General features: G+C 50.7%; 1 protein-coding gene across 4 annotated transcripts in view; it reads left to right on the top strand.

Moving 5' to 3' along the window:
* The window catches only part of LOC119450633 (uncharacterized), a 317,066-nt gene that overhangs the window by 258,889 nt on the left and 44,874 nt on the right, over positions 1-13,303 (top strand). For all 4 annotated transcript variants that reach the window (XM_037714138.2, XM_049666095.1, XM_037714139.2 and 1 more), the window contains exons 3-4: positions 928-1,085; positions 12,636-12,708. In XM_037714138.2, the coding sequence (XP_037570066.1) occupies positions 928-1,085; positions 12,636-12,708 (231 nt within the window). The remainder of the gene's footprint in view (positions 1-927; positions 1,086-12,635; positions 12,709-13,303) is intronic.

Below are 13,303 nucleotides of genomic sequence, written 5' to 3'. Positions count from 1 at the left end.
GGATCGCGTTATATCAACCCTAACATTCCTCGCCTGTGCACCTTTTGCACAGTTCAAGAATTGTGGGTGCATCGCTCGGACTGCGGCCGTCTGGATAGACGTGCACGCGGATAGCCGAGTGCGTCAGGTGCTTTCATATTCTCTGGCACCAACTGCCGCGCCAGGCTGTGCCGCAGTGATACGAGTAGATTGCGTGCATCCCCAATGTGAGCCTGTTCCAAGCTAATCGAAGTAATCAGTTGGTTAAATCAGTTCGCCACGCGCCGATTGTATCGCTTATTTGCGCTGTCTTATATCTAACACGCCTGGAACTGCGTGTAATCACTGCTTTCTTGTGCGCAAGGATCCACTTAGCACCATCAGACTTTTCGGGTAGCTTGGAAAGGGCTGAACATACGCGTTCTAATTACTTTTGCATGCACACAAAAAGATATAGATATATATAACATCGCTGTCGGTGAAATGTGGTGCAACGCACGTTCGGGTCATTCGTACGTACTCACTGCAACTTTGTAACTTTTACTGCACACAAGACCTGCCTCATTCAACTCCAACGTTCAATATATCTGCGTCTGTAGAGGTAGTGATGTCAGTCACCACTTCCGTGACTGGAACGCAGCGAAAGGGCCGATAAATAATAATCATAGCGCACTCAAGGCAGTACGAAATCCAAGTTAGAAGCTCGTCGTCTGCTTCTATTTCCGCTTGGTGATGTATTTCCCTCACGTTGTCCTAGGGTGTACCTACGCATTGCTGCACCATGTCACTGCGCATTTTTCTCTTTCTTTCTTTCTTTCTTTTTGCGTAAACTGAGCCCGCGTTGTGAAATCTGTTGAATGATTTCGTGATGAAACAGAATTAATATAATACGCAGCGAGCAACATTATCACGTGGCGTGACACACACTCTCTCTCTCTCTTTCTGCAGGACCACATTCAGGAGGTGCTGAACAAATGGGGCCAAATCGACGACGAAATATGGGCCAAGATCATCTGCATGGAGCGCAACCGGCGCGTCGCAAAGGCATACGCCCGCGCATCTGTTCTCACCATCAACGGCTCCAACGAGGGCTTCGATGGGTACAGGTAGGTGTCCAATCGCTGCCAGTTCTTATCCTTCCGCGCACCCCAGTTACAACAGACATTGATCGCAGGACTGGACGCATTACAGTGAGACGAATAGTTGGGCTAATGGGATATGCCTTAGACATGGCGGCTAAAACATGTTCCTGGCACTACAATTGCTTCCGGTGCATGCAGTGCGCAATACCGCCGCCTTCGAGATCTGTTTCGTTACTCAGAAAAAGTGGTCGATGGGCGCTCGATTTGGACACCACATATTGGTAAGCGAAGTATAGCAGCGCAGGGCCTGACGTGCAGCTAAAGGGCACGGCGCTCTGTCCCGTATTCGTGCTGCTGCTTTGCCATGAAACGTCATTAGTAAGCTCGCATGCGTAATTCGCTGTAGTTCAATTGTAGGCTTTAGTCTTGGCCTTGTCAAATAGGCAGAGAACAGACAGTAGGGGAAGTTAGCGTCATCTTTCTTTTTACTTTTTTTCCTCATCTACTGCCTTTTTTTCCCCGTTTTGCTGACAGAACAGGGACGAAGGCGTGCACGATCGCTAAGCGCTGTGCAGTTATGTTATGATGGGAAAACAGTATCTATCAATCACAATGTATTGCGCCGAAAAGGATGACTTAACAGATGTAATTGTTTCACCTTTCATTCGCGACGTGCGCCCTGTTTCACGGTCAGAAGAAACGAATGAAATTGTCTTAAGTTCTAATATGCTCCGCATAGCGCGACCACTTCAAGTTCTCACCGTATGTAGTGGAGTATACAGCCACTAAGCCAAGTTAAGGTAAGGTGGTCAACCGCAAAAGTTCCCCTTAGCTTCACTATATACAAAGGGGTATGCGAATATTCGGAAATTCCGAAGAACGAATCGAATATTGCTCTATTCAATTCGGTCTTCGAGTCGAATAGTTACTACGCGTAAATACGAATACTTGAAAAATAGTTTTTAAATATTTCCAACCGCCAACTGTGCGCGATCAAGCATAGATGTGGAGCAAATTTGCGACAATTTTAATTCCTGGTGCCATAGAAGACATAAAACGCAATTAGTTACGTAGTACGCCACGACACGTCGCTCATCAGGGAGTCGAGACTTTCCCGGCTAAACTGCATGCACGCGCCCTCACTAATGAGCCCTGAGTGAGCGAATAAACTTCTTAGTTGTCTCCTAATTCTCCATTCCTTCTTTTAATGAACGACGCCTCATACGTGCAATGTAATGACAGAAAGTGGCTAAAGTTATGTATGTACTAAGATGTGAAGATCGTTTCATATTACAGTCGAACCCGGATATACAGGGTGTCCCAGCTATCACGCAACACGATTTAAAAAAAAAAAAGAGGAATGGCGTTACGTGAAGCAAACCTAGTGCCTATTGTTTTCAGTACAGTGGAGTAGCTGGCAGTAATTTTTTCATTACTCAGATTTAATTAGCTAATTGTAATTAATTATCTAACTCGAGAACTACTGTCCTAAATATCAAAATGTCAATGAGAAAGTTGTAGAGCAACATGAAAAACTCCCGATACAGCTTTCTGTTGCTCAATACGTGCTACATAAATGTGTTTTTCCGAGTGTGAAAGGAGCCCGCGAATACACGCAGAATTGCCGCGCGACTGGTCGCTCGAAGCACTTTGCGTGTATTCGCGGGCTTGTTTCACGCTCGGCAAAACACATTTATGTATCACGTACTGAGCAACAGAAAGCTGTATCGGGAGTTTTTCATGTTGCTCTACAACTTTCTCATTGACATTTTGATATTTAGTACAGTAGTTCTCGAGTTAGATAATTAATTACAATTAGCTAATTAAATCTGAGTAATGAAAAAATTACTGCCAGCTACTCCACTGTACTGAAAACAATAGGCACTAGGTTTGCTTCACGTAACGCCATTCCTCTTTTTTTTAAAATCCAGCTGCGTGATAGCTGGGACACCCTGTATATGGAATCTGAAGGGGATCATAAATAAGTCGGATATCATCATCATCATCATCATCATCATCATCATCATCATCATCATCAGCCTATATTTTATGTCCACCGCAGGACGAAGGGCTCTCCCGATATATAGGTAATTCTATATATACAATAAAAAATTCCATACAGAAATTTTCAAGGGGATTTTACAGCTGCTCCATATACACAATAATTCGTTATGTGTGGGATCGATATATCCGGGTTCGACTGTATTGGTGAACACGGGCTGCTCATCATTCAAAATGTATTCGAAAAGTATTCGATTCGCTTTGGTTCTGGCACTATTCGATTCGTATTCTATTCGGTCTCAAAAATTACTATTTCACACTTCTACCATTTTTTTATTTTGCATTGTGCCTATCCACCTCCTTTGGCCGACTTAACAAGCTCAGCCAGCGGGCGAACTTATTGCGTTCCGATCTGGTTCATAAAGGTTCACACGGGCTTGAGCAGCGAAGCCCACCTGCGCCTTGTATTTATTTTTATTTTTTCAAAGCACCCAGCAAATTGTCACCGAACTACAGAGGTTGTGGGAGCGCAAGCCAGGCTGAAGCTCGCTGGCCACGCCAGCATTTATGGTTGAAGGAGGACGCTCTTCTTTTGCGGGCCTGCGTAGCGCGCGCACGGGCTCTCATCATTTTGCATATATACGATGGCCGGCGCGTTCCAAATAACCGCGGAGGGGTCGATCACACCTATCTAGAACGGACCACTTGCCTTCTATGGATACTCTGGGAGCAGCTTCTCGTAGAACGGCCAGTGCTTTTTGTAGCGTGGCTTTAGGCAGCCATTTTTCTTTTTGTTCTGCATCATGAGTAGCGGTATCTGTATGCTGTTTATTCAGCCACTGATACTTATGCATGAGAGGCATGTGCAAGCAAGGTTTGATGGACTCCGTGTCATGAACGCTATGAACATGCCGTATGTACCGCAAGCCCGCTTGTCGTTCCAGCAATGAGGGCAGGGCGCAGCGGGACACTGTGGAGGCATATGTGAACCTCCGTGTGGGTTTGCGAACAAAGAGGCGCAAGGTATTATAACGCTGCGCGCTTGAGCTTAGAGATGTTGTCCGTACGTTCGTTGTTATCGGCGGACAAATCTTTAATGGAAATGGCGGATGCCTGCCTCGCAACGCACCACAAGGGCTACTCCTGATGAAGGGGGAAAGGTCAAGCGACGCGTAAGCCCGAAAACAAGCACCCAGCGTCTGCAACCACACACGCGTGCTATCTATACGATACCCGAGTCCACTCGCTTATTTCAGAACGGCCAGTGCTTTGGCGACAGAGTGCAGTGGAGCTTCCTCATCGGTATCTAGATTTTATCTATGGCTTCCATGTCATGTATGCGTCAGCCAATGTCTCTTAGAAGTAGGCCATCTACTTCGCATGCTGGACCCATCGGCACACGCAGCTGGGTTTCTGACCTTGTGGGAGATTCATGTTCTCGTACAGGGGGCGGAGCTGCCACACGACTCCTGCTCACGCCTACATGTGAGCATCGTAATAAGCTAGCGCTGCCTGGTTCCGCGACTTGTGGAAAGCTCAAACTTTCATTTGTGCATCGCTGCTCCTTGTTGTCGTCGAGTGCAGGCACTGGCATGTTGCTCGTACTCAAACGAGTGGTGCACTTTATCCCTTCACGCATTGTTTTCACGTCTTCATACATTGCACTTGTGATCGCATTGAGGGCTAGCATTATTCATCTTGCCCCTTCGTATGCTACCGGTGCTCCTGTTTCTTTCTTTCTTTTCTTCTCTCTTTCTCTTTTTCTTTTTTTGTGAAAACCAACGTGCACGTACTCCAGATTCAAGAAGGAGAAAGCGAAAGTCGTTGTTCGCTTCAGGCGTACCTGTCCTTGCTAAACGAATTCCGTCAGTTACGGCGCCAGTGCGTCGCCCTTCAACGTTGAGGGGTTAACACTCCACAGAGGTAAAGCTAGCATAAGTTAGCGGCTTCCACCACACCAAGTATATGCAGTAACACTAGGCGTCACGTTAACCACGTCATACCAACGAGGCCGACCGTCAACCTTTGTAAAGCTAAGCATCATCACTCGCAACAGATGGCACGGCGGAACCTCAAGAGTAGGTGAAACACATCCCTGTTCAGAATCCAGCGTTCTTTTGGAAACATCAAGTCAGCCATATGCTTGCACGCAGCACCTGTCTGCGTTTCAGGCAGCCCATAAGATGGTGGTGATGTTGCAGCAGGCGGGGTTAGCCTGGCATACATAGCCGGCAATTGCTCCGCCCGAGCCTCCTATGAGTATTTCACGGTATAGGTAATTTCGGGCCACCTAACAATCATCCGCGTGACCAAGGGAATGAGCAGGTGCTAAGGCTTCCCACTTAAGCGTATTCGCTATCTGTCAGCGCACACTCCGGCGTCACTGCGCAGGATAAGACTGACGACGTCACCGGCGTGCTCCCTCGGTCGTGCCCACGGTGAAACCAGACTGCTCAAGTACCTGGCCAACAGCGGGGGCTCGAGTATGCGGGCAGTCGTGCTGTCGAGCGTGCATTCGGCGAAACGCCTTTCGATGGAGGTGGATGCTGGAGTCTCTCCGGGATGAACGCAGGCGCCCTCGGTGAAATCGTACGCGGTGGGGCAACGCCTTCGGTCTCGGCCAGACAGCAGCCGCCGCCGTCGTACCGAACAACCCCTGACGCGAGCTCTCGGTGCTTCACAATAATTGACGACCCCTGGATGGAGTCGGCCCTCCGTGGATCCTCTAATTTTCCTCACCTCTCGGGACACACCCCCGAATGCGTGTTACGCGGATGGCGAACCCAGAGAAAACGCGAAGTACCGTCGAGCTTTCCCGTCTTGTCGTTTCAACGCTGCTGACTCGATCGGTGAAATCAATAGGCGCTGTCACTTGTACGGGTTGCGCACCGGTAGGAATAGAATTAGCATTCCGAGGGGACGATCCTACGGGGCGCATTGTTATATCGTCTCTCGATCGCCACGGTTACGCCTGTCCCTGTAACTCAAGCTCGGGCGCATGTGCGCCCCAGGGGTGAATGTGAGTGACTGCCTTTGGACGAGCGAAGACAGCTGGACGTCTCCGGCCTCTTCTATCTCTCTTTCTTTTCTTCACCTATGTCTTTTGGGTGCATGTAATGGCCTGTTTCATCTTGGAATTCTTAGCCCTCTTGACTATCTCGACATCCGGGATTGCGCGGAAGAACTTCGTCGTTCGTTGCCTTAGCCAACACTCAAGCTTTGCAGGACGTGTATCTCAGGGTGTCTTCGCACGCGCTAACCTTTACCACACCCGCCTCGTCTCAGCCCCCTTACTGGGCGCTAGAGTGAACGATGACCTTCAATCTGCGCGCTCCGCGCGCTGAGTTGGTAACCTTAGCTCCTCCTACAGGTGGGCAGAACTGGGCTTGTACCCTGTCAATGTTGGGTGCTTTGGTTCCGCGCCAGTGGAGCAGAGCCCATAGCAACAAATATTGACAGGGCACAAGGACGACATGCCCCTCCCCACCCCCGTCCACGCTTGCACGTGCATACACAGTAGGCTTCTCCTCTCGTGTACTATTATTGTGGCGAAGCCAACTTTGACAAACGGCCTTTTGGGAACGGCGCGCGACCTAATTTTTAGGCACATCCGAAAGTCATTAAAATATTGCAAAATTATCTCGGCCTGTGCTTATATAGAGCAAGCATTTTTTTTACTCATTTCCGCGCTTCCTTGGTTCACGCGTTCATTTCCGTCTGGACTGTCGAGTCTACGGCGAATAGATGCCGTTCGTTTGGGTGAGTCTGTTTATGCAGTCCTCGCGGGTAGTTCCTATAAAACCGTGTCACATCTGCGTCCTTTCTCTTCTATAGGGTGCAGCTCCTAAAGCGTTACAGTACGGTGTAAAAGCTGGTAATCCTGCCGATGAACCAAGTCTTCGCCACAGCACTGACAGCCATCGTTCCTGAAGTTCAAGAGCCCAAAATGTGAATCGTCAATTGATCGTTTCGTCACCCTGTTACCCTCGTATACGTAAACTAGGCATTTACGACTGACTCTAGATTAACCGTTACGCGTGCAACCGGTAACGTGAGTTCGCTGAACCGGGGTGGCACGGACGCTCGTCTAGGGTCCGCTCGGTTTGCGCCTGCAGACACGTGAAAAACGCAAACATCTCCAGTGCTAAGACTCCAGCAGTGATCGAACAAACTCCTTCAGCTTCTCCGTATCGTGAACTCTCGCTGAGCACCGCGGGGCTCTCCTCGTTTCGTGGGAGGTGGCAGTCGGTAAGTTTCCATTTACATCCGTCGCTGTCCGCAAAGAGTGACCTCAGAGGTGGGCTCGCGCGCACCGGCAGCGCTGATTGCTCATTTGGACGCCCCATGCGGCGCGCGAACGTGAGGTTGAAGAGCCGGCTGATTCGACGGCGAGGTTCTTTACCACTCGTCGCGGCGCACGGCCTCACACGAACTCCCGCGGCCTCCCCGCTGAGCCGAAAGGGGAACCTCGTGTTGTGTACAACGCCGCGGCGGTCTTCTTGCGGATGGAAGCCGAGCCGCAAATAAGCTCGGCCCCTGGACGTGCCGTCTCTCCCCCCTTTTGCGTAGTGCTTCTCGACGCGCGAATTATTTAATAAACGCCGCGGCACCCCGGCCAGCAAAATGCGCAGGCCTCGCGTCCGCGCGGCGAGGTGCATGACCGGCGGCCGCCAACGCTGCCCCGCGACTCTCGAGGAAGGGCCAATTCCAGCTCCGTCACTTTCACTTTTTCCCGGAGCTCCTGTCGACCGGCGTGCCCTGCCTCCCACCCTGGCCGCCACTTGCTCGCCAAATGCCGGCGTGCCGGTTTGTGTGCTGTGCTTGTTTCGTCGCCGCTATAGCAGGCCTGCTGCCGGGATTATTTTCGATTCCGCCGCTCGGCGAGCACCACAAGTTCTGGGAGCGCTCGAGCCCGTTCGCTCTTACGGCATCGTCACTTTCCCTTTCGCATACCTAGTCGCTGCCCCCTCCCTCCCTGCCGTTCTCGCCTTCCTTCTTTTTCTGGAAGGGAGAGATGATGTCGGTGCCTTTTTTTGTTATTGCTTTTGTTTCTTTCGATGCTAGCATCCCGTGCATCGCTTCGTTATTTGCTCCTTTCACTGACCGACACTCTCTCCAATACCCGTCGCCGAGCCGTACTACGTTCTTCGCCGCAGCTCAGCTCAGCTCCGTCACTTTCACCTTCGACGAGGCCTTTGCATCCGCGGCACTCGAGCGGCGGACTGTTGCTTCATCTCGTCTGCGTGTCGCCGGCGCATAATTCCCGTGACCATCTGCCGCTCTCCATCTTTCCGTCGCTTTCCGCACGTGGCGCCCTGGTCGGCGGACAGTGTCGTCGCCCGCCAGTTCCTGGTCGCCATCTTGCCGCTGCCCTGGCTCGCTGCGTACGCCGAATGCCGCCCCCTCGTCACCCCCACGGCTTTTCCTTCACGGCCTTCACTTCCTAAGTAGATCATGTACGCCGCGTCAGGTGTACGGGCCCGGCCAGCGCGCCTTCTTCCACCGTCGTACGCTGCCGCGTGTTACTACAGTTCATGCCGAGCGGGCTTGCTGTGTGGTCGCCGCACGGAGCGCCTGGCGCGCGGACCTCTGCGCGTATATGTATACGTACCTGGCTCTCCGGTGTCAGCGAGGTCGAAGTGCGCGCACGGCATGCAAATTCTCGCTCGCTCTTGGGCAGCGTGCGCGATTGACGTAATACTAAGTGTCGGCACCCTCTTCGGTTGCTTCCTCCACTGCCCCTAGGCGTCCGTATTGCTTGTTTCCCCGCTGCTCCGCAATCAACTTTAGCGTGCGAAAATGTCGGGTGCAACGAACGGCCACTCTCTTCGTAATCCTTCTGTGAGAAAGGGCATTGCTACCACATGCACGCCAAAGCTAGCCTGAAATCAGGATTCACTCGAGGAATTCGCGCACCTTGCGCACTGATTGGCCGCGCGACCGATTACGGAACACGCGAGACAGGCTGTGGAGGCTGGCGAGCAATGTAAGCGCAGTGTGCGTCGTGGTCGCTGAGGCTGAAGCACACGAAGCTCAGCGACAATCGTTAACCATGCTGGCTGCGGAAGCAAACGCTGAAAACGTTTCGCGCGAGCTTCGCGGTGACGTTATAAACGCCATCGAAGCATCCACCGCAGCGAGTGGAATAGGTGTCGCTAGTTTCAAGCCATCTGTATCGCCATTTGTTCCCCAGCAGCGTAGGGCAGGCTCAAACTTATCGCCGTTCCCTTGCTGATGCAGATTGTACACCGAAACTTTATCCGTGATTATTATTATTCTATATGAAAAGACATATTCAACGGACAGATATGAAAATAGGCGTGTACTAGAGAGACAGTTAAGATAAGGCAGGAACGTTAACCAGGACTATAGGTCTGCTTGGCTATATACTCTACTTAGGTGGAGGAGAAAAGGGGAGGAAGAAGTAAAGACGATACAGAACTAGTTCAATCCAGCAGGAAGTAGCAAACTAGAACGTTGGAACTCTCTGATATAAAAAAGGTATCTAGCCTATAGGCGAGAGCACTAACTACCAATTAAAGGGAAGGTGTGGCTTGATGGTGACGTAACGTTAGTACCCAATCTACACGACCAGCCCCACTGTTGCTCACTGGCTTAGTACCCAATCTACACAATCAGCCCCACTGTTGCTCAATGGCTCAGTACCCCATCTACACGACCAACCCCGCTGTTGCTCCATGGCATAGTACCCAATCTGCACGACCAGCCTCACTGTTGCTCCATGGCATAGTACCCAATCTACACGACCAGCCCCGCTGTTGCTCAATGGCTTAGTACCCAATCTGCACGACCAGCCCCACTGTTGCTCAGTGGCTTAGTACCCAATCTACACGACCAGCCCCACTGTTGCTCAATGGCTTAGTACCCAATCTACACGACCAGCCCCACTGTTACTCAATGGCTTAGTACCCAATCTACACGACCAGCCCCACTGTTGCTCAATGGCTCAGTACCCAATCTACACGACCAGCCCCGTAGTTGCTCCATGGCATAGTACCCAATCTACACGACCAGCCCCGTAGTTGCTCAATGGCTTAGTACCCAATCTACACGACCAGCCCCGTAGTTGCTCAATGGCTTAGTACCCAATCTACACGACCAGCCCCGTAGTTGCTCAATGGCTTAGTACCCAATCTACACGACCAGCCCCACTGTTGCTCAATGGCTTAGTACCCAATCTACACGACCAGCCCCGTAGTTGCTCAATGGCTTAGTACCCAATCTACACGACCAGCCCCACTGTTGCTCAATGGCTTAGTACCCAATCTACACGACCAGCCCCGTAGTTGCTCAATGGCTTAGTACCCAATCTACACGACCAGCCCCACTGTTGCTCAATGGCTTAGTACCCAATCTACACGACCAGCCCCGTAGTTGCTCAATGGCTTAGTACCCCATCTACACGACCAGCCCCACTGTTGCTCCATGGCATAGTACCCAATCTGCACGACCAGCCTCACTGTTGCTCCATGGCATAGTACACAATCTACACGACCAGCCCCGCTGTTGCTCAATGGCTCAGTACCCCATCTACACGACCAGCCCCACTGTTGCTCCATGGCATAAGACCCAATCTGCACGACCAGCCTCACTGTTGCTCCATGGGATAGTACCCAATCTACATGACCAGCCCCGTAGTTGCTCAATGGCTTAGTACCCAATCTACACGACCAGCCCCACTGTTGATCAATGGCTTAGTACCCAATCTACACGACCAGCCCGTAGTTGCTCAATGGCTTAGTACCCAATCTACACGACCAGCCCCACTGTTGCTCAATGGCTTAGTACCCAATCCACACGACCAGCCTCGTAGTTGCTCAATGGCTTAGTACCCAATCTACACGACCAGCCCCACTGTTGCTGAATGGCTCAGTACCCAATCTACACGACCAGCCCCACTGTTGCTCAATGGCTTAGTACCCAATCTACACGACCAGCCCCACTGTTGCTCAATGGCTCAGTACCCAATCTACACGACCAGCCCCACTGTTGCTCAATGGCTCAGTACCCAATCTACACGACCAGCCCCGTAGTTGCTCCATGGCATAGTACCCAATCTACATGACCAGCCCCGTAGTTGCTCAACGGCTTAGTACCCAATCTACACGACCAGCCCCACTGTTGATCAATGGCTTAGTACCCAATATACACGACCAGCCCGTAGTTGCTCAATGGCTTAGTACCCAATCTACACGACCAGCCCCACTGTTGCTCAATGGCTTAGTACCCAATCTACATGACCAGCCCCGTAGTTGCTCAATGGCTTAGTACCCAATCTACACGACCAGCCCCACTGTTGATCAATGGCTTAGTACCCAATCTACACGACCAGCCTTGTAGTTGCTCAATGGCTTAGTACCCAATCTACACGACCAGCCCCACTGTTGCTGAATGGCTTAGTACCCAATCTACACGACCAGCCCCACTGTTGCTCAATGGCTTAGTACCCAATCTACACGACCAGCCCCGCTGTTGCTCAATGGCTTAGTACCCAATCTACACGACCAGCCCCACTGTTGCTCAATGGCTTAGTACCAAATCTACACGACCAGCCCCACTGTTGCTCAATGGCTTAGTACCCAATCTACACGACCAGCCCCACTGTTGCTCAATGGCATAGTACCCAATCTACATGACCAGCCCCATTGTTGCTCAATGGCTTAGTACCCAATCTACACGACCAGCCCCCTAGTTGCTCAATGGCTTAGTACCCAATCTACACGACCAGCTCCACTGTTGCTCAATGGCTTTAGCGTTGTGATGCTCAGCACGAGGTTCCCGAGTTCGACTTGCGGCAGTGGCGACCGCATTCCGACATCGGTGTAAGCAAAAGAAGCTTGTGTACAAAGTTATCGTTGCACGTTAGTGAACTACATGCGGACAGAATTATTTCGCAGCCCACCATTACGGGCGCCTTCCATTGTCCCTGCATTGCTTCAACACTTTAGACTCCGTCAATCAATAAATCGTTTGTATCATATTTGTTGGCTCGTTGTTGCCATGAGCTTGGCATTTGCGCTGACCATTACCGAGCTCCTTGTAGCCGAACTAGATTAAGTAAGGAGCGTACGCGTCACCGAACACTCGCTAAACCACAAGCAACATTCATGCTCTATAGTATATCGACATGTGATTCGAAGACAGGATCTGACATTTCGTTATTGCTCCTGCGAAAGGGAACTCTCCTTGAGGGATATTCACGTATCTGATGGCTCCGCTGGGCGAGTGAAGTGCGTGACCAATGCGGCTCACATCGAATCTGTACGGAATACACAACTTTCGCCAGTTACACCTTTACCTATTTGCATGCTCATGTGCGGACATATGGGTGCTTTGGAGACTTATAATATGGCTAGTGCCTTGGCCGCAACAGTAAGGAAAATGATAATAACAGGGTGCGCTGCAATTCGTTGAGTAAGCGTACTTCTACATACGCACGCGTGTGGTTGGCGCCGGAATATGCCTCTGTGTACGTTTATTTCAATACGCAGAGAAACAGCTACATCGTTGTGTCCGTGGTTTCTTATGTGGTTGTTTTGTTCGTTCTTACAGAATCGGCCTCTGCGGCTTCGACAACCCGATGCGGGACCCTAGGACCGAAGAACTAAAGAAACAAATCGGCCACGTAAGTTCGCGATCTGTTTAGTCGGAACCTTGGGCGCTTTGTACGCTTTTTATCGAGAAGCGACGTGCCAGCACGTGCTCCTCATGTAGCCGAGATTCTTTAGCCCTCGAATGAATCTCCCGTGAGCCTTATGCGAATTTTAGAAGTATAATGCATTTACGCGAATGTTTCTGCGATTTCCGCAAATGTGATGATATAACGTGTTTGAGTATAGAACTTATTGTCTGTGTTGCAGCTGCCGTTGTGGAAATATTCGAGCACCTCGTAATAGGTTCTCGTAACCGCCCCAATGTCGAAACGTCGCTGAAATGCCCCCACAATAAGGACAAGTCGCCAGTGCCCCGTTCTATAGAAAAGCGACGCCAGATCTCGCCCAGGTGTCTGCATACCTTATGCTGCAAATAATTTGCGATCAGGGCCTGCTCAAAAAAAAAAAGTCTTACAATGTTACAGCTGTTGGTTAGAAGAGATGTCAGTGAATCGCGATGTAGGACATATCATTAGCGAAAGCGCGCGATCAATAGCAAATAACAATTACGAACAAAATGCTTCGTGAGTTCGGCCTTTCTGTAGCTGGTCTGATTCACTGATTGCT

The sequence above is a fragment of the Dermacentor silvarum genome, chromosome 4 (assembly GCF_013339745.2).
Source record: "Dermacentor silvarum isolate Dsil-2018 chromosome 4, BIME_Dsil_1.4, whole genome shotgun sequence".
Classification (NCBI taxonomy): Eukaryota; Metazoa; Arthropoda; class Arachnida; order Ixodida; family Ixodidae; genus Dermacentor; species Dermacentor silvarum.
This window is presented reverse-complemented; position numbering and strand designations above follow the sequence as displayed.